This window comes from Grampus griseus (assembly GCF_964374135.1).
Source record: "Grampus griseus genome assembly, chromosome: 19".
NCBI classification, from domain to species: domain Eukaryota; kingdom Metazoa; phylum Chordata; class Mammalia; order Artiodactyla; family Delphinidae; genus Grampus; species Grampus griseus.
In genome coordinates, this window is record NC_139013.1 from 16690015 (window position 1) to 16712699 (window position 22685).

Consider the following 22685-nt stretch of genomic DNA (forward strand, 5'->3'; position numbering starts at 1 on the left):
ATAAACCATGACCAACTGGGATTTTATTCTAAGAATGCAAGGGTGGTTTAACACACAAAAAAATTCAATGTAATATGCCACATTAATAGACCAAGGTAGGGGGGAACCCCACAGGTTTACTGCAATAGATGCAGGAAAAGCGGTTGTTAAATTTAACACCCTTTCATGGTAAAAATACTTAGCAAACTAGGAAAGGAAGAAAACTTACTTTACATGATAAAGGGCATATATGAAAAACCCACAGTTAACATCACATTCAATGGTGAAAGACAGAAAACATTCCCCTAAGAACAGAAACAAGACAAGGATGTCCACTTTCACCACTGCTATTCAACAATGTACTAGAAGACTTAGCCAGCACAATTAGGCAAGAAAAAGAAATAAAAGGCATCCAAATAAGAAAGAAGTAAAACTCTTTTTGCAGATGACACAATTCCCATATATAGAAAAGTCCATAAAATCTATTTTTTAAAAAACTACTAGAGCTAATAAATGAAGTCAGCAAAGTTACAGGTACAACATCAGCACAAAAATCAGTCGTGTTTCTACCTACCAACAATGACCAATCCAAAAAGGAAACTAAGAAAACAATCCCACTTACAACAGCATCCAAAGGAATTTCTAAGAATAAATTTAACCAAGGAGGTAAAAAACTTGTACACTAACAATTACAAAATGTTGCTGAAAGAAACTGAAGACCTAAATAAATGGAAAGTCATCCCAGGTTCATGGATTGGAAGACTTAAGATTACAATGCTCCCCAAAGTGATCTACAGATTCAGTGCAGTCTCTATCAAAATTACAATGGCCTTCCCCCTTCCCCTAGAAATGGAAAAGCTAACTCTCAAATTTATATGGAACTTCAAGGGAGCCTGAATAGACAAAAGAATTTTGAAAACATTGGAGGACTCATACTTCCTGATTTCAAGATCTACTACAAAGCTACAGTAGTCAAAATAGTGTGGTATTGGCATAATGACAGACATATAGATTTATGGGATGGAATACAGAGTCCAGAAATAAACCCAAATATCTATGACCAATTAATTTTAGACAAGGGTCCAAGACTGTTCAACAGGGATAATAGAACAGTCTCTTCAAAAAATGTTCTGGGCTTCCCTGGTGGCGCAGTGGTTGAGAGTCCGCCTGCCGATGCAGAGGACATGAGTTCGTGCCCCAGTCCGGGAAGATCCCACATGCCGCGGAGTGGCTGGGCCCGTGAGCCATGGCTGTTGAGCCTGCGCATCCGGAGCCTGTGCTCCTCAACGGGAGAGGCCACAACAGTGAAAGGCCCGTGTACAGCAAAAAAAATAATAAAAATAATAATAATAATAAAAAAGTTCTGGGACAACTAGATAAATGTGAAAGAATGAGGGTGAAATCGTACCTTACTCCATATACAAAAATTATCCCTAAGTGGGTGTGATATTAAGATATCATAAGAAATACACATATATATATATATATATATGTCTTTATCTCTAGCTCCTGGCCAGAGTGCCTAAAACTTCTGTAATTTCCTAAGAGATAAAGGTACTAAGAGCATCTTTTGCTCTAATGTTTGGTCTTTGACCTTGGCTTCTGACATAGAGCTCCTAAATCTCTTGGAATTTCCTGGGTGATATCAGAGCATCTTTTGCTCTAATGAGGAGACTCTTGGTGAACTCCTGGATAGCTTCAGGAAGGGGGCTGGACATCAGAAAGATGAAGCTATGATAAGGAGCTTGAAACTTTCAGCCTCACCTCCTACCCTCTAAGGAGGGAGAGGGACTTGAGATTGAGTTAATAATTGATCACGCCTATGTGATGAAGCCTCCATAAAAATCTGTAAACTATGGGGTTTGGAGAGCTCCATGGTTGGTAAAGATGTGGAGGTGCTGGGAGGGTGATGTGCCTATAGAAGGCACGGAAGCTCGGCACCACTTCCCACATTTTACCCTCTACATCTCTTTCATCCGACTGTTCCTGAGTTGTATCCTTTTATAATAAACCAGTAATCTAACAAGTAAACTGTTTTCCTGAGTTCTGTGTGCTGTTCTAGAAAATGATCAAACCAAGGAAGGGGTTGTGGCAACCCCCAATTTATAACCAGTTGGTTAAAAATACAGGTCACAAGCTGGGCCTTGAGACTGCTGTGGGGAGTGGGTGGGGGGAAGTCTTATGGAACTGAGCCCTTAACCTGTGGTATCTGACGCTAACTTCAGATAGACAGTGTCAGAATTGAGTTAAATTGTAGGACACCCAGTTGGTGCCCAAGGAGTTGGAGAATTGATTGATGTGGGAACCCCCCCCCCACAATTTGGAAGCTAGAATGGAAGAGAAACACAGAATTTTTCTTTTAGTGGGTCAGTGACCTAAATATAAGAGCCAAAACTATAAAAATATTAAGAGAACATAGGAGCAATCTTTATGACCTTGAATTTGACAACGGATTCTTAGATTTGACACTAAAAGCAACAGCGACAGAAGAAAAAGACAGATGAATTGGACTTCATAAAAATTAAACCCTTCATAAAAATTAAACCCCTTCTTAAACAGTATTAAGAATATTAAAAGACAAGCTATGAAATAAGAGAAATGTTTGTAAGTCATATATAAGCGTTTAATATGTAGAATATATAAAGAACTCAACAAATTGTTAAAGACAAACAATCCAATTAAAAATGAGCAAAAACTTGGAGACACTTCTCAAAAGAAGATATACAAATAGCCAACAAGACATGAAAAGATGTTTAATATCATAAATCATTATGGAAATGCAAATCAAAACCAACATGAAATACCACTTCACAACTACCAGGATGGCTTTAGTAATAAAATCAGAAAATAACAAATATTGACGAGGATGTGGAGAAATAGGAACCCTTGCACACTGCTGGTAGAAATGTGAAATGGTGCAGCTGCTGTGGAAAATAGCTTGGTGGTTCCTCAAAAAACTAAACATATAATAACCAAATGACTCAGCAATTTCACTCATATATAAAAAACCTATGTCCACACAGAAATGAATGTTTCAAGTAGTATTATTCATAATAGTCAAAAGTTGGAAACTACCCAAATGCCCATCAACAGATGAACAAACTGTGTTTTTTACACACACACACACACACACAACACACACACACACACATACACACAAACGAGTATTATCCAGCCATAAAAAGGAACAAAATGCTGATACAGGGCTTCCCTGGTGGCGCAGTGGTTGGGAGTACGCCTGCTGATGCAGGGGACACAGGGACACGGGTTCATGCCGCGGGGCGGCTGGGCCCGTGAGCCATGGCCGCTGAGCCTGCGCGTTCGGAGCCTGTGCTCCGCAGCGGGAGAGGCCACGGTAGTGAGAGGCCCGTGTACCGCAAAAAAAAAAAAACCAAAAAACAAAATGCTGATACATGTTACAGCTAGAAAGAAGCTCCAAAGCATTATGCTAAGTGAAAGAAGACAGACACAAAAGTCACCTATTATACAATCCCTTTTATATAATATATCCAGAATGGGAAAAGCCAGAGAGACAGAAAGCAGATTAGTGGTTATTGAGGAAAGGCGGGGAAATGGGGAGGGAATTACTTAATGGGTAAGGGGTATTTTCCCAAGGTGATGAAAAAGTTTTGAAATTAAGGAGAGGTAGCGGTTACACAACACTGTGACTAAACTAAATGCCACTGAATCATACACTTTATAATGGTTAATTGTATGTTATATGAATTTCACATCAATAACATACACCGGGACTTCACTGGCAGTCCAGTGGTTAAGACTCTGTACTTCCACTGCAGGGGGCACGGGTTCAAGCCCTGGTCTTCCTGGTACGGAAACTAAGATCCCACATGCCACACGGTGAGACAAAACAAAAACAAAAACAAAAAACCACACACACACACATCCCTACAAATATAGCTGGTAAGAGAATACACAAAATGATAATAATAGTTGGATGAGAATGTTAAAACTAGGCGTGGTTGTCCTCTATATTCTCAACTTCATCATGTTGTTACCTTGCTTTAATAAGTATTCTAGTTTTTCTTATTCCCCAAACTAGAAAAGCCCAAATTTTAGGCCAGTGTTCAAAACAGGGGGAAGCAGGGAAAATACTTTTTTTTTCTATTAGTCTTAAAAGAATATAATCAATTCCCCACTCTGGCTACAAATAGCAAAGATTTATTAATAAAAATGTATACCATGATACTCTTTTTTAAAAAAAGAGATAGGGTCAAAGTTCTGGCAAAATCATTTATCTAAAATATCTCTATCTCTAAATCAAGGCAAGCTCAAATATCACACTGTCAAACCTGGTTAACAGTATATTAACACCCATACCCATAGTCATAGTACATGACTACAGGGAAGAGCTATAGTGACCAAATTCCCAATACAATACGTCCATTATAAAATACCAAAGCTTTCTAAGTTTAAATGATAAATATGTCCATAGTCAAGTATGGTTACCATCCTCAACATAACATTAATATTTTCCAAAAGCCTTAACTTTTTTTTTTTAAGTCTTTACTGAATTTGTTACAATATTGCTTCTGCTTTATGTTTTGGATTTTCAGCCCCCCTGAGGCATGTGGGATCTTAGCTCCCTGACCAGGGATTGAACCTGCACCCCCTGCAATGGAAGGCGCAGTCTTAACCACTGGACCACCAGGGAAGTCCCAAGGCTTAACTTTTGGACACAAACTAAAAATTATAAATTAGGCTCTAATACTGACTGATGAAAAAGAAAAATAAGTCTGTTGAATACTAAAATGGGAGAGCAATAAACAAAAGGTTGAATCATTCAAGAAATGTCCAAAAGTTAGTTGCGAAACTAAGGCTAAGTTCAAATGGAAATCTAGAATAACATTTATAGTGTCGTTTTAAAAAATATATATTATTTTTTAATTAATTAATTTATTTATTTTTGGCTGCGTTAGGTCTTCATTGCTGCGCGCAGGCTTTCTCTAGTTGCGGTGAGCAGAGGCTACTCTTTGTTGCAGTGCATGGGCTTCTCACTGTGGTGGCTTCTCTTGTTGCAGAGCACGGGCTCTAGGCACATGGGCTTCAGTAGTTGTGGCTCACGGGCTCTAGAGCGCACGCTCAGCAGCTGTGGCACATGGGCTTAGTTGCTCCGCGGCATGTGCGATCTCTCCAGATCAGGGCTCGAACCCGTGTTCCCTGCATTGGCACGCGGATTCTTAACTACTGCACCACCAGGGAATTCCCCTGATGTAGTCTTAAAGTTAAAACTCCTGTCAAGTATCAGTTGTAAGACCTGGTCCCAGACACTTACCCAAACTTAAGTTCCAACCAAGCTCATTATTCTCCATACACGGAGCAGGTTTTCCATCCTCTACCAAAACTCCTCCCCACATCTGACCTATCCTAAATTTCAGCTTGGATACTACTTGTATTCCTCATGGTTCTCCAGAGAAACAGAACCAACAGGATGCACGTATACACACACAGACACAGAGAGATTTATTTTAAGAAATTGGGCTCATGTGAAAATCCCAAATGTGCAGAGTAGGCCAGCAGGCTGGAGACCTGGAAAAGAGTTGTGTTTGAGTCCAAAGGTGGTCTGCTGGCAGAATTCCTTCTTGCTCAGAGGAGGTCAGTCTTTGTTCTATTAGGGCCTTCAACTTGACTGGATGAGGCCCACCCACGTCCCACATCATGGAGAGTAAATATGCTTTACTTTAAAGTCCAGTAATTTAAATATTAATCTGGTTAAAAAAACACCTTCAGAAAGGTCCAGAATATTTGACCAAATATCTGGGCACTGTGGCCCAGCCAAATTGACACAACACTAGCCATCACACAACTCCACCAGTGATATTCCCAGATGTAAGTAACACATTCTTCCTCTAAAAATCACACAGTATTCTACCATTGGATATACCTACCTCTTCTAAAAGTGAAAGATCTTCAGGACAAAGATCTGTATCTTTGTTAACTACCACAGTATCTAACACAGTGCCCTACATATTGCTGACATTTGAATATTTCTTTTTTTTTTAAACATCTTTATTGGAGTATAATTGCTTTACAATGGTGTGTTAGTTTCTGCTGCATAACAAAGTGAATCGGCTATATGTGTACATATATTCCCAAATCTCCCTCTTGCGTCTCCCTCCCACCCTCCCTATCCCACCCCTCTAGGTGGACACAAAGCACCTAGCTGATCTCCCTGTGCTATGCAGCTGCTTCCCACTAGCTATCTATTTTACATTTGGTAGTGTATATATATCAATGACACTCTCTCACTTCCTCCCAGCTTACCCTTCCCCCCTGCCCCGTGTCCTCAAGTCCATTCTCTATGTCTGCCGTCTTTATTCCCATCCTGCCCCTAGGTTCTTCATAACTTTTTTTTTTTTTTTTTAGATTCCATATATATGTGTTAGCATACGGTATTTGTTTTTCTCTTTCTGACTTACTTCACTCTGTAGGACAGACTCTAGGTCCATCCACCTCACTACAAATAACTCAATTTTGTTTCTTTTTGTGGCTGAGTAATATTCCATTGTATATATGTGCCACATCTTCTTTAGCCATTCATCTGTCGATGGACACTTAGGTTGGTTCCAGGTCCTGGCTATTGTAAATAGAGCTGCAATGAACATTGTTGTACATGACTCTTTTTGAATTATGGTTTTCTCAGGGTATATGCCCAGTACTGGGATTGCTGGTTTGTATGGTAGTTCTATTATTAGTTTAAGGAACCTCCATACTGTTCTCCATAGTGGCTGTATCAATTTACATTCCCACCAACAGTGCAGGAGGGTTCCCTGTTCTCCACACCCTCTCCAGCATTTATTGTTTGTAGTTTTTTGATGATGGCCGTTCTGACTGGTGTGAGGTGATACCTCATGGTAGTTTTGATTTTGAATATTTCTTGAATAAATTCTACAGTGGAAAAAGCTACTAAGTAAGCTATTTCCAAAATTGCTGAGCACTGTTTAATACCAAAGGAATTGAATTAAGTTACACAATAAACCTACTTAGAATAAAATGGGAAAATGACTATTTACAGCAAAAAGAAATAGCTGGACATCAATAGGATGGGCAAACAGAAAAAACAGCACATGGATTTAAAAGCTGCACTTGGTATTTTTTTTTCTCCTTCTGATATTTATCCTTAAGTACAGTTCTTGGTGCAAATCCAATATCCAATATTTATCCTTAAGTACAGTGCTTGGTGCAAATCCAGTATCATATATAAACTTTTGCTGAAACTATTTGAGATACTATATATTTGGAATAGCTGTTATATAAGGGTTTAATACAAGGTTTAATTATTTAAATATTAAAATATCTTCACTCATCAAGCTATCTCTCCAAAATGTACTACCCTACACAGACCCTGACAGCAGGACAGTAGTAAGCAGGCTCTGGATTTTTTTTACTTGGGCGGGGAGCTTTAAAAAATAAGATTCCACAGGCCTGGACTTTGAATCATACCACAGCCTGTCACCACAAACCTCCGCCTTCTGCACACCTGCACTTTCTCCTTTGGTCTATTCTTCACACTACTTTCCTTCTATTAGGGAATATTACTGCGCTGAATAAAAACATCTGTCCCCAGCCTCTGTAATCTCTTCCTGTACCCACTATATACTTGTCATCCCTAATAGAGACATTACTACTGACCTCTCCGCAATATTCTCAATCTCCTCAGCGCTGTCACATGCCAGTCACTGGTGACTCTAAGATAACAGAGTTCACAGCCCAGATGACTTTCCTCTCACCTTTTCAAACATATTCTTAAAACCAACTCCTTATCACTTAATTCTAAAAGTAAACTCCTGTTTGACTAAAAAGACTCCAAATGGTCTTGTCTTTTTCATTAATACATTTCATTATCTTCACTCATCTTCTCCCCTCTTCCTTGCAGTCTTGGGGGAAGTAAGATCCATACATTTCTTTTAACCCAATGTCATCTTCCACGATTATAGATTTGAGACCTTGCTCAGTCTTACTTGCAACTTCACTTGCTTCCTCCTGTTGGATTACTAATACATGCAGATTTACTCAGACATATCTTTGCTCAACCATGAGAATTTCAGACTGAGCTCAAGGGAATAACGACTAGTGAGAATAAGAATTTAGAAAGAGTGCCATGAAGAGAGAATTGTAAAACCAGAAAGCAATTTGAAAATTTAGATGGTGATGCAAAACAACAGTAATAATGCAAAACACATAAATAAGGACCTCTTTGAAATTGTAGATCCTGAAACATTTCTATAAAGCACAGGATGGCAAAAGAAAATTTGTTTATACTTATTATTACTAATCTGAGAGAATAAAATATTCTCAATACTGTCTTAATTTATCATACTGTCTTTTCCTATTAAATGTCAAGTTCAACCACACATTTTCTGACCGAGGAGAATTTTCAGAAATAATAATTCTTTATGTGATCAACAGTTAATTTGCTATGCACAAGGGACACAAGGGGGGGAAAGATGCTGAGGTCTAGTAATGAAAGATAAGAAAAGCTTGATAAGCACAAAAAGAAAATAGAAGGTAAAACACGAACACAGAAGATGCAATGAACACTTCCTGACTAGGGTAATCAAGGAAGGCTTTGCAGGGGTGGTGATACTGGAGCAGAATCTAGGAGTATAAACCTGATTCCCTCCTGATCCATTCCCAATTTTGGTCAATAGGAACCATTATAGGTACCACCATTCGATTCCTCCCTGTTCCTTGTTCAATTCTTTAAAGGCCAACCCATTCTCCTAATTTCTCATGTATCTGCTCTTTCTTCTCTATTTTAACTAGTTTAGGTCTGTATTTCTTCTTTCCCAAATTCTTAAAATATTCCAACCGAACTCAATATTGTTCGCTCATATTGTCCCGCACCCCCAATTTTTGCACAATGCTGTCAGCATAAACTTCCTAAACCTGGACTCTGACACATCACTTTATTGGCCAAAAACTTTCCGTGGCTCCTTACAATCCACCAAGAAAACTCAGACTTGTTCGCATGTCATTCAAATGACAAACGGAATAAACAAAGGTAAATGTAGCAGTGGAAAGAAGCAAAATAAAAGGGGACGGAGTGCTTGAATCTGTCATCTGACACATTTTCCTTGGGACTTGAGCCTTCCAGAGCGGTTAGTCCTTCTCTTTCGTTTGTGATTTCATTATCAATCTGTTGCTTTGTTCCATTTCTTCAACAGCCATGTAAGAAGGAAGAACATTCCAGTCAAGAGAACCTTGTGAAAAGGCCACAAATCTGAAGGAACTTGACTGATCTGAAGACCTAAATGACAACTAGTGTGGTCCTACCTTAGGTGAGTTGCAAGGTGTTGTGGGTAAGGATAAGTCTTGGACTTTGTGTTGTAGTTGTCTCTGTTCACTTCCCTGACAGACTGCAAACTCCCTGTGACCAAGGATTGGACACTTCTTCCTAGATATCCTCTTCATGTGGCTAATTGTGACTATCTGTCAGGCCCTAACTTGGCTGCTGGGTCCTCAAGAACCTTGTCTCTGTTGCTCTCTTTTGTTTACTAGCACCTAGCATAGTGTTTAACATATAGTCATAGTAGGCGCTCAGTAATTCTCTTGAATGGATATAATAAGCACCAGGCAGATACAAGCTTCCCTTATGCCCCATGTGCTCCATGCTGTCTTTAGTGTGGTAGGTATCTCTGCTCCCATATGTGCTAAGGTTTCTCCAGAACCTCTAGTTTACCCTCACCAGAGAGCACCAGGGTTGGAAAGGAATGGCTATCCAGTTGTGTAAAATGCAAAAGGGGCTTTGGAAATCTGACCACTGTTGAAACAAATTTCAAGTTAATCTTCCAGTTTTTACCTCTATCTTACCTAATTACTATAGTCCTTGTTTCCATTGCACATAATGATGCCAATTCCTGAGACTTTTAGGAGTTTGGGTGCAAATCAGGTTTACTTCGTGGCTTTACCCACTGCCTACTTAGGCTGCAGCTTTCTAAGTACTGCTAAGAAGACATTTAAACTCATCCATTTGTTTTCAGCCTCCAAAATTTTGTGGCTGTTGTCTCCTTTCCAAATCTACTTTGTCCTTTATGGGTTTATGTCTTTAAAAAAAGGCCTTCTCATGTAGTTTTAGTAGGACTTATAAACAGGAAGAAAAAGTAGAAGCATGTCCAATCTGCAGTCTAAATTTAATCTTGACTCTCTAAGCTTGCTTTGTTGGGCATTCTTCCTTGTGGTTGGTTTTTCTATTTTAATCTTCCAAACATATAACCCACAGACAGAGATATAAAAATATTTCTAAGAGCAAATTAATTAATTAAAAATAAATGTATCCAATAGGAATTAAAAAACAAAACAAAAAACACCAGGGTGGAAGAAAAACTAATCTGAGAGTCAGACAGAGAGAGTAAATTTATTAGGTTACAGTAAATTTATTATGGTACAGATGAACCGGTTTGCAAGGCAGAAATAGAGACACAGATGTAGAGAACAAATGTATGGACACCAAGGGGGAAAAGCGGCAGTTGGAGGGGTGGGATGAATGGGGAGATTGGGATTGACATACATACACTAATATGTATAAAATAGATAATAAGAACCTGCTGTATAGCACAGGGAACTCCACTTCACTGTACAGTAGAAACTAACACAGCATTGTAAAACAACTATACCCCAATTTAAAAAAAAAAAGATTGTTTTTTCAAGATTTACAAGATCCACAGAGAACCACTCAGGAAAAAAACATGCCAGTGTGGCAACGTTTCTTAACTCAAGAATAAAGCTTCCAGAGAGAAAAGTGACTGAGAATCAGACTGGCATCAGCAACACCAGCATGTGAGAACACAACATTCCAATAACTTCAAAGCTCCATAGAAAAAAAATTCTGAATTTGTAACAATATAGCCAGCCAATCAAGTAATCAACAAAAAGATAGGTTCACTAAGAAAATTTTCCACCCACACATCCCCCCACCCCTGCCCTGCAATACTAGGGGAAAAAGAGAGTCAACTAAGAGGTCAACTTGTAAACAAGAAACAGGAATCCCTGAATGTCTCTGAATAGACTGGTGAGAGATAATGGAACAGAGTAAAGCGGTAGAGGTTGTAAGAAGTAAAATTCTGCATATATTTTGAAATTAGAGCTGACAGGATCAGAAACACGTATGAGCTGTGAGAGGCAGAGAAATTAAGGATGACTCAAAGGTTTTTGATCTTACCAACTAAAAGAATAAGTTGTCATTCGATTAGATGGAGAAACAGGTTTGGGACATGCTGAATGGGAGATGCCTAGTAGACATCCTTCCAGGTGGAGATGTTAAGGAGGCAGATGGATATACAAGTCAGGAGTTCAGAGGAGGAGTACAGGTTGGAAATAACAGAAATCTATAGATAGTATTTGAAGTCATGAAGAGAAGAGTCATCAAGAGAAGAGTGCAGATGATAAAATAAGGAAATAACTTGTAAACAACAGAAAAGAAAAAAGAGAGAGGAGAGAGAGAACGAGAGAGTGAAGTTACGAACTAAGCCCTGGCATGCTCCAACATTTGGAGGTTTAGGAGTTGAAGAATCAGCAAAGGAGACTGAGATGCAACCAGTGAGGTATTAGAGAAAACTAGGATAACATCAAGTGAAAAAACTGTTACAAGAAGAGATCAATTGTGCCATATATTGCTGATCAGTCAAGTAGACTGAGAATAGGAACCAACCACTGAATTTAGCAACATGGAAGTCTTTGGTAACCTTAATGTAGACAACTCCTTCAAGGAGTTCTGGTGCAAAGGGAAGGGGAGAAATGGGGCAGTAGATAACAAAGAAGAACTGCATTAAGAGTAGTGCTTTTTTGTTGTTGCTGTTTTTAAGATGGGTGAAATAACAGCATATCTGTGAGTAGACAGGAAGGATCTGGTAGAAAAAGAAAAACTGAATACATAGGAGAGAGAGAGTAGAGAACTGCTAGAGCGATGTCTTTGAATCATCAAGAAGGGATGAAATCTTGCACAAGTGGAAGGGTGGCCTTAGAGAGAACAGTTTATCTATATTGACCAGAGAAAAGGAGAGGTTTGGGGCAGATGCAGGTAACTAGGTACATGTGGGATGAGTTGATAAAAATTCTCTTCTGTTTGCTGTTCTCTTCTCAATTAAATAGGAAGCAAGGTTCACAGGCTGAAAGTGAAGATGGGGGAAGAGGTGGTGGAAGTCTGAGGAAAACAAGGAATGGAATAGTCATGCAGAAAAATGGAACGAATGGACTATGGAAATACAGTATATATATATGGGAAGTAGCCATGACCGCTGGGCTTAGTGAACATAAACGTACAGTGAAATTGGCCAGCATGTCTGTGTTGACACTTGTACAAGAAAGTGGGAGAGGGAAAGGGGGATTGACAGTATATGCTCTGTACTGACTGTAACAACTCCTTGTGGAATTAAAGCAGGAAGTAAAGTTATGAGGGGAGTGTGGGGCAGTGAAAGGTAGTAAGATCAACAGACTATAGACTACAATAGATCTGAATGACTGATGGAGTTCGGGTACCTAAACAAAGATGGAGACAGTGGTTGGAAATAACACTGAGATAGCTACTCTCTGTTAAGCACCTACAATAAAACAGTTAACTTTTTTTTTTTTTTTTTGCGGTATGCGGGCCTCTCACTGCTGTGGCCTCACAGGCTCCGGACGCGCAGGCTCAGTGGCCATGGCTCACGGGCCCAGCCGCTTTGCGGCATGTGGGATATTCCCAGACCGGGGCACGAACCCGTGTCCCCTGCATCAGCAGGCGGACTCTCAACCACTGCGCCACCAGGGAAGCCCAACAGTTAACTTTTGATATTATCTCATTTAATTCTGAGAATGACTCTGAAAGATGGGCGTTATTATCCTTATTTAAAAGATGGAAGTTAAAGCTAACGTTAAATTACTTGTCCAAGGTCAAAGAGCTACTAAGTATTCCAACTGGCCTTTTGGGTCACATTTTCTTTCAGAAACGAACACCTCACAAAACTAGAATAAAATCCTTGTGAATAAAATATTTTACAGACTAACTCACACTTTATCCATTAAAAAAACGTACTTCAAGGATATCCAGTTTTTAAAATGGCTAACTGAAGTATTACTTTAAAGCATCATAAATAAAAGGTAAATTGTTTCCATAGAAAACACCTTCTATCATGGAGTAATAAATTCAAGTTAAACTATCTACAGTTACTGCTATTATTACTTTGGCACTGAGTTAAATATAAAATTCTTGCTATGTGTCATGCACAGGTAAGATCTCTTTACTCTTAATATTTCCTTCCTTCTACTATTATTTTCTTCAGGCTTTACGTTGTTTTCTTTACTTCTGATTCAGAAAGTCATGGCTTATTTTACTCCACTGGAAAATGTACAGTTAGTTTTTGGCACTTGACCCGTGACTCCCAGAATTACCAAGAATTTCTGCGGACTATGTATGCAACAACAACAAACTGTTTCCAAGGCTCCAAGTTCTGGCAACCTCACTAAATAGGACGACCAAAAGAAATCGCAGCATTAAGTTTCACTGGATCTTTGCTGTTCTAGGTAGTGATTTTGTGAATTGCTAGATTTGGATCTCCAACTCATGCGAGAATGCAAGAAATCAATAAAGCACTTCACAGGCATTTCATCCATCATACAAAACTCTCCCACTCTCTGAAGTTTATGACTATGTGGCTAATCAACAGTCAAGAAGTAGGTAAGCTATGCCAATGGGCAAGACTTAGCAGATGAGTCAGGAAATAATCCATTGCCAATTTACCCACTTTTATATTCCTCCACCAGTCACTTGATTTTAAAAACAAATCATTTTAAAAGTAGCTGGCTTATATAATCATTCTTCTTCACAAAGTCTCTTTTCCTAATTCAGTGGCAACCTGGTTTTCACTTGAGGGGTATATTATCCAGGTACAGCTAACTAAATATATGTTACATAAGAATTTCATTTAATTTTATTTAAATACTTTTAAAATCTACGTATATAATGCTTATAGGAAATGTAAACTTCCTCCAACTTTGAGATTCCCATAATTAGAAACCTTCAATAACTACAAGTATCCTTTTCATTTATTCAAATATTTACCAAGGGTCTGCTATGTGCCAGGCACTATTCCAGGTACTGAGGATAGAGCAATGAATGAGACAAAACTCTCTGCCTTCACGAAGCTTCCATTCTGTGCGAAATCTCTTAGTATCCAGGATCTAGTATGTGTCTGGGCGTCATATTCACGAACACAGGTGCAAATACAATTGGAAGTATCCCACAAACTATTGATGCATGTCATCACTTTGCAATTCCCTCAAATGTCCTGAACTGATTCTTCTCTTAAATTTTAAATGAAAACTATAATTGAGCTTGAGTCATAAGGTGAAACTCTGTCTCCCCAACAATGTCATTTGAATCATGTCATAAGATTTTTTCCTCTTATATCCCTATTCTCCAAAATTTCTTACTGTTGGGGGAGGGAACATACCTATGTATTTTAATTTTAAAGAGAGATACAATTGTGAACATGGAATTTGGAGATATCCCCAAGAGACTTCTATAAGATTAATAAACTAAAATGCTAATTAACTTCCATTTATTCATTCATTTAATAAATATTCATTCATCCCAGGAGCTCAGACTCTACGTGGGGAGCGAAGGTGGAGACAATAAACACATGCAAATAAACAAAGATGATTATGTGTAGGTCATGATCAGTATTAGGAAGAAAAAAAACGCAGAGCTATGACAAAGACTATAAGAAACAAACTACAGCCCAGGTTATCTACTAACATACTTAGACCTACATTAAAGTCTTTCTAGGTTGCCTTTAAAACTTCCTGACATTGATTTAGAAGACTGAGTATTAAAGTTCATCAAACTTACCTCAATTTCACTTTATAGAACTAGAGCTAGTCTGTGAAATCTCTAGCAGAAAATAAAAGACATCACCCATTCAGCAGTACCTCTGGGATTGGGCTTTTGATTATATACAGTGTGACCATACAATTTATTATCCAAACTGCAACATTTTCAAGAGAGAAAAGGGATGTTTTAACCATTATGCCAGAATAACAGGCACAAACAAGGACTTTCCACGAGGGCAAACCAGGCCATATGGTCACCCTAATTACATACTACATCAAGCAGAAATAGTCCAAAATTTCAGGACTATTTTATAGTTCCAGATGGATTTAAATTGTAAGTAACATCCAAGTAAAGAATCTAAATTATAATCTGGATCATATAAGCCAAGTGATGCCCTTACTAAATTTAAAGATTTAAATACCTCACAACATATACAAAATTAATTACAGGCGTATTATAGACCTAAATGCGAAAAGGCAAAATAAAAAAGTTTTGAAAAGATAATCAAAGTAACTCCATGACTTGGGATAGGGAAAAACTCCTTTAAAAAAAAGGAAAAGAAACACTAGCCATAATGGAAAAGAGTGATAAACATGTCTACATTAAAAGAACTTCTATTCACCAAAAGAAACCATTAAATGGGAAAAGATACTTGTAACAGATACATCCAGCAAAGGATTCATATTCTAAATATTGAACTCTAGAAAAAAACATGCAATTCAATAGGAAAATGGGCAAAAGATTTCAAAGGCACTTCACGAAAAGATGAAATCCAAATGACCAAGATATGAAAAGGTGTTCACCTCATTAGTAATCAGGGAGATTAAAACCAGGTACAAATACATACCCACCAGATTGGATAGAACGAAAACATAAAATACTTTATACTAAATATTATTGTTGAAGGATGTGGAACAACTATAACTTTCATATACTGTACTAATAATTGAAATAAAAACTAGTAAACAACTACTTTGGAAAACTGTTTGTCATTATCTAATAAAGACACACAATCCCCATGATCCTGCAATTCAAAGTATACACCATAAAGAAAATTACGTAAACATGCATCAGTAAACTCAAACACAAATGTTCACAAAGGCATTGTTCATAATTGCCAAAAACTGTAAACAATTTAAACAACTGCAGAATATCCAAAACAACTGCAGAAATAAACATATCATATGCATGATGGAATACTATCTCCCAACAAAAGCCAAAATAAATATATACAAGATGATTCCATTTATATAAAGTTCAAACACGGACAAAACTCTATCATTCAGAGATGTAAACTTAAGTGATAAAACTATGAATGTCAGAATAACATTTATATCTAGTTTAAGAGGGTAGTAGTTGATGGGAAGATGCAGGGGGTGGAAGGCTTGTGGGATGTTGACAATGCCTGTCTTACCCTGGATGGTAGTTACAAGGATCTTTGTTTAAAGATCTTTGTTTATCTACTTATCTTTTCAACATGTGTGGTTATATTTCACAATAAGAAAAAAAAAAAAAAAAACAGCTCCCTAGAGAGGAAAAAAATTAACATCCTAAAAAGAATTCTAAGAATGTTAAAGAGATTAACTCACTCCATAGCTTAAAAACAGTTAACAAGGATCTCTAAATCCAAATACACACTGTATTCTAAACATACAGTATTCTAAAATCCATGAATAAACTTCTGGCTTCAATCTGTTATACCGCCACTCTTCATCCAAATTTTGAAAAAGGTGGAATTTCAGATATCAAATTACTCAATAAGTCATGTAAATTCTAAAATTTTAAGACCAAACACCCCACTTCTAATTTTGAAATTTGAAATAAGTGCCCGGTTGTTGACTGGACAGTTATAAAGTAGTTTTAGATTAGATACCCCTAGGTAGAATAATATCAAGATTTGATAACTCCAATTTTTTGCAAACACAAATTCCCAAACCTCTGTTACACATTAAATAACTCAGATTTCTTAAGAAAAAAGAATATATTATGTATGTGGGGTTAAATATCAAAGCCATAAGTAGAGACATAAATTCAATGATTAAAAAAATATTTTCATTGCTGTACTTATATAACATATTTACCAAGTCATGATAAAAAAGACAAATTATGTTTTGCATATGATTTTAACTATTACAGACTAACAAAATGTTCACTGACCCTAGAAGCTGTTGAAAGGATAATTTGTAAAAATGTGGATCGTTATTAAAATACAGACTTTTTAGGTTCTTGCATAAAAGAGTATACAGATTTTTTTTAAAGACTGAAATGAATACATTAGCAATCTTTACAATGTACAGATTTTTTTCTTTGTGAGGAGTGAAGGAACTGGCAAGACACCTTAAAATTCAGATTAGGTAAAACAATGCCTTTTTAAAAAGCTATTAAACCACTTTAAAGAGAAATACTGTTTTCAGCTTGTATGTGGCTCTCACCAAGAACTGTAGAGGACCTTTTCCACAATTTCACAAAATCATAAAAATTAAAACATTATACAGCTAAATATGCACGCGGGGGGGTCGGTGAGAGGGGAGAGGAAAGAAAATTAAGATAAAATAATTTAAGGCTCCCTACCCAGATATAAGATTTGTCCCAACACGAGTGCTATTAAAAAGGATGTACCAGAGAATCCAAAAAAAATGTCACTAAATACTTGCGTGATACCGCGAAATGACTCTCCTGGGTCAAAGATTAATCTTTTTTAAAAAAATAGATTTAGAAAATATTTTTCCTATCGCCGTACCTCTCTCCTTACCATGCTATTCATTCTATAACTCTACCATGTGCTGCGAAAATTATCAATATCTTAGTTATCTTGCTTCCCTCTCCTAAGTGTTCCAAAAACTTGTGAGGTTTCTTTCAAGATCAGGAGCTAAAGTTTATTTTCTTCCTGGTTTCCCGGCGGAGCTAAGCCCAGACGTGTAAACGGAAACAAAACCCAGAAGACTGTGGCGATGCTAAATATTTGGGGGAGAACAGCTTCCTCCCCGACCCCAGAACTCTGTCCCAGGGAGCCTGCACGGGGGTCGGTCAGCGCCCACTGACCACTCAGATCTGCCTTGTGAACAAGGGTCCCGGAAAAAGCTTGAACACTTCTTTCCCCCGAGCTTCCAGAAACAAGGCCGAAACGAGAGCAGCAAACATTTTTAAAGAGATGGTTGCACAACAGGTTTGGAGAAGGATTCCGGTCTAACAGGTAAATACCACACAGGAGACAAGTGGGATGTGATCTGTTCCATGGTACCAATGGCATTTCGAGACCGTCTGCGTCGCAGAGGAAATCCAAAGTTTGGGCACATCACTTACAGTTCACCTGAGGGATATGCAGCGAATTGAAATTAAGAACGCGAGAAAATGGGTGCCGGAGAATCAACAAATCAGCACTTTAAACTAAGACTAGGCGGAAAAATTCTTTGACTACTCAGGCTTTGTTTGATGCTAAGACCGAATTTCGGAGTTGGAAGACGCGTATCTCCGTGTTCTTCGGCCCGTTCTCGGACTTCAGGGCCGCCGTGCCCGCCCAGCTCCCGGTCCTTAGTCCCCGGATTGAAGGCGCGGACCTTGGGGCAGAAGCCTGGGAGCCCGGGGAAGGCCGCGGCCCGGCCCAGCCCGCGACGCCTGGGCCCGGAAGGAGGGAAGGGGGCGGCCCCGCTCGGGAGGACGGCGGAGGGAGTAGGGAGGGAGCGAGGAGGTCGCGGGCCGAGAGCCGGGCGCAACCCCGAGCGCCCGGCCCGGCTCCACACCCAGAGGCCCGCCCCGGCGTACCTTTGGCGAGAGCTACGGTAGAGTTCTCGGTGTCGATAGTGTAGAGGATGCCCTCGTAGCGGATCTCCGCCTTGGAGATAAGGCTAATCTTGCTGCCGATGTAAGGGGTGCCCCCGCTCATGGCGCCGCCGCCGCCGCCGCTCCCGGCCGCTCGCAGAGAGGCAGATCCCGCGCCGCTGTGGCCGCTCAGCACGCCCGCTTGCTCCGTAGGCGCCTACAGCAGCCGCCTCAGACCCAACATGGCGGCAGCGCCGGCTCCACTACCCTCCCCCAGCCTCCCGCCCTCAAGCCGCGGCGCGGCGGCTGCAGCGGCGGCTGCGGCGGCGGCGGCTGCGGCGGCAGCACCAGCGGCGGCGGCGCGAGGCATGCTGGGCCGGGGAGGCCGCGCTCTCGCGAGACTCGGCCGGCTGTGGGCGGCTTCGTACGCATTGGCAGCCTCAGTAGTTCTAGCTTCGCTGCTTGATCTGATCTGTCGCTACCGTGCCCGCGCGGCCTGAGAGGACATTCACGGAGAGGCCAAGTTCCTCGGGACGCGACGACACTGTGGGCTGGAGTGGCGGCGCGCGCGATCCTCTTGACCTCAGCTGCGGCTTCCGCCATTTCCAGACCCACTGTATCTTGTCCTGAGGCCGGTGTCATTGCAAAAGAGGATCCCTCCACCTGGAAAGTTTCCAACCCGCCTCCAAGCTCCTGGTGAGCCTCTTTAAGACCCAGGCACTTCGTCTTTGAGGCAGCTGCGCCCCTCATGGAACCCTCATGGCCCCATTACAGCATGTTACCTAGCGAGTCTCCCCTCTTCTTCCCTTCGCTGCTCCTGGAGGTGGGATTCTGTCCAGCACTTTCAGATTGCCTCATCCAGGCTCATTGCTTTCAATGCCATTGCACACAGACCAATCCCAAGTGTTTGTCTGCAGTTTTGTTCAGTCCTGTGAACTCTGGATTCATATAAGCCATAGCCTTGTTAACTAAAAAAAAAAAAAAAGCACAACCTAAAGGTTGAGAATTGTGTTTTATTTCGGGATTTTGCTGAGGATTTAAGCCTGGAGACAGCCTCTGATATAGCTCTGAGGGCCTACTGGGAAGAGGTAAGGGAGGAGCCAGGATATATAGGAGTTTTTGAAAAAACGAAAACAAAATAACAACCCAGGTAGCCTAACATCAAAAGATTACTCTTAACTGAAGAAAAACCAGACATCTCAAGTTAATGAATTTACCACCTTTCTATGTACGGGAAGATGTAAGAGTCTGGGCTCATTGAAATCATTCTTTTGATATGCACCTTAACTATCTAGGGTTAGTAAACTGTTTTTCTCCGTCCTGAACCCCCTCAGGGTGCACAGTTGGGGGTGGCTACTGTGACTGACGGCTTGATAGCTGTAAAATCCTTATGTTTACTTATACGGCAGGGGACGTCCACAGCCTCTTCAGCATCAGCATCTCCAGCTGAATGTCGCTAATTGGCAACTTTGTGTGTCCGAAGCCATAATCCCGATTTCCCCTGTAAACCCAACCTTTCCACTCAACTGTTCACGCCCACATCTGTTCTGACTGCAAAATCATGTTCATTTCACATACAGAATATATCCTGAATCTGAGCACTTCTCACCATCTTCACCCCTACCCTACAATAAGCCACCCTTACTCTGGCCAGAATTATTGCAGTAGCCTCCTAAAAGGTCCTTCTACCTTTGCCCGTGTCCCCAATAGTTTATTCTCAACACAGCAGCCAGAGGGATCTTGTTAAAAAATCTAAGTCAGATCATATCCCTCCTCTATTCAATACTCCTCTCCCAAGTGATCTCATATCACACAAAATGAAAGCCAGACTCCTTACTTTGGCCTATAAGGACGTACATGATTTAGTCCCTTGTTACCTCACTTCACCATTCTGTTCTAGCCACTCCTTTTTCACCCAGAACTTTCCCACTTTATTCAGATCTCTACTCAAGTGTCACCTCTAGAGATGACTTTCCTTACTGTTTTGTTTAAAATAATACCACCTAGGACTTCCGTGGCGGTCCAGTGGTTAAGACTCTGCACTTCCACTGCGGGGGGCACGGGTTTGATCCCTGGCTGTGGAACTAAGATCCTGCATGATCCCATATGCTGCATGGTGTGGCCAAAAAAAAAAAAAGATAAAATAATACCACCGTCAACACTTTACATACCCTTACTCTGCTTGCTTTTTCTTCATATCTCCCTCCAATATCTCTAATTATTTGTGTCTTTCTCCTTCACTGGAATGTAAACGTTTTGAGACAGGGATGTGACTTTGGTCACTGCTATATGATCAGAACCTAGTACAGAGCCTGGAACAGAGGAGCTTTTCAGTAAATTGGATGAAGTTGGATAAAGGCAGAGCACAGGCAGGATGTCTGGTGAGCTGAGCAAACAAATGGTGAGAAGCCTGGCAATAAAGAGAGGGAAGCAGGAGAGAAGACTAGAGGCTGTGTTGGGTCTGGTGCACAATAGCTTCAAAGGAAGGCTGTGAAATACCTGCTTCAGTACAAAGTCCCTGCCAGGGAGTTGAACTCTTATTTCTGTTCTTTCCTCCCCCTTCCAGGCCTGGAACCCAGCTTATCTTCTCATGCTTCTTCAGTGAGCTCATGCTGTTCCATATATAAGCTGATTCCCAAATTTACATCTTCACGCCAGATCTCCTGATTTCCAGGGTCGCACTAACTACGTACTTACTAGATGCAGTTGCTTGGGTGTCCCTCAGGCACTTCCAATTCAACATGTTCAAAATTATCTGCATCTACTCCCCTCCATCCCAAAAATAAACCTGCCCTTTATCCATGCTCCCTGGCCCTATCACTGGCCCCAGGACTCACTCAGGTGTCCAGTCTTGAAACCAGAGTCCTTATCTGGCTACATGTAATCAATCACCAGTCTTGGTGATTCCAGTTTATGTTTTTCAATTCATAGTTTCCTGCACCCTAGGGCACCAGGAACTGTGCATAAATGCAGCTGATCAGTGTGGTAGCCCATAGTGTATTATGCATGTGAATCTCTAACTTAGGTGCTAGAAAAAGGTTGAGAAGGTGACAACTTTCACTACCATTGCTTCTGAAAACCGAAATCTCATGTTGCTCCCCTGCTTAAGACCATCAGTGATTTCTGGTAGCCTACAGAAACAAACAAACAAAACTACTTCTCCATTGAATGTTTTCAGCAATAGAAACTCTAGAATTTATACATTGGAGGGCTTAAGGAGAGGCAATCAAGTTGAAAGAGGAAATGAAAAGGATGGGAGGCTTGTCCAAAGCTATGTTTCTAGCTGGTACACTGTTTTGTTTTTTTTTTTTACATTTGTGTTTGCTTGGTGAGGCTGGGGAGTGGCTGATGGAGAATATGGGGGAAATAGACTCCTGCCACTCACCATCTTTTGGTGTGGCCACAGTTATTCACTGTAACTCCCAACATACTCTCTGCATGCCTTAGGCTCTGGCCACACTGAATTCATTGCTTATCAGAACATATGTATCACTCTGCCACTTCTAACCATTCTTTCATCTCCTGTTTGATATGAAAGACTCTCTATTCCATCTCCTCTTGACAGGCAAGATTCAAAGTCACCCTCACAGTATAGATAAAAATTAGCTCAGAATAGATCAAAGACCTAAATGTAAGAGCTAAAATTATAAAGCTCTTAGAAGAAAACATTGGGGTAAATCTTCTTGACCTGGATTAGGCAGTAGTTTCTTGGCTATGCCACAAAAAGCTCAAACAACCAAAGAAAAAATAGTTAACTTAGATTTCGTAAAAATTAAAAACTTCTGTGCTTCAAAGGACATTATCAAGAAAGTGAAGAGACAACTCACAGAATGGGAGAGACTATTTGCAAATCATAGATCTGATAAGAGATTCAGAATATATAAAGAATATATTGATATAAAGAATTCTTAAAACTAAAAGAAATTACAACATTAAATTAAAAAACACAAATTAAGTTGCCCAATTAAAAAATGTGTAAACCATAATGGAAAAGAATATAAAAAAGAATGTATATATATATGTATAGCGGAACCACTTTGCTGTACAGCAGAAATTAACACAACATTGTAAATCTGCTATACTTCAATTAAAAAACTAAATTAAAAAAAATGTGTTGAGG

General features: G+C 39.9%; 1 protein-coding gene across 7 annotated transcripts in view; it reads right to left on the reverse strand.

Moving 5' to 3' along the window:
• LSM14A (LSM14A mRNA processing body assembly factor) overlaps positions 1-18893 on the reverse strand; it is a 56409-nt gene extending 37516 nt beyond the window's left edge. For all 7 annotated transcript variants that reach the window (XM_082676489.1, XM_082676491.1, XM_082676485.1 and 4 more), the window contains exon 1: positions 18569-18893. In XM_082676489.1, the coding sequence (XP_082532615.1) occupies positions 18569-18689 (121 nt within the window). In that variant the 5' untranslated portion in view covers positions 18690-18893. The remainder of the gene's footprint in view (positions 1-18568) is intronic.
• Positions 18894-22685: the final 3792 nt, after the last annotated feature.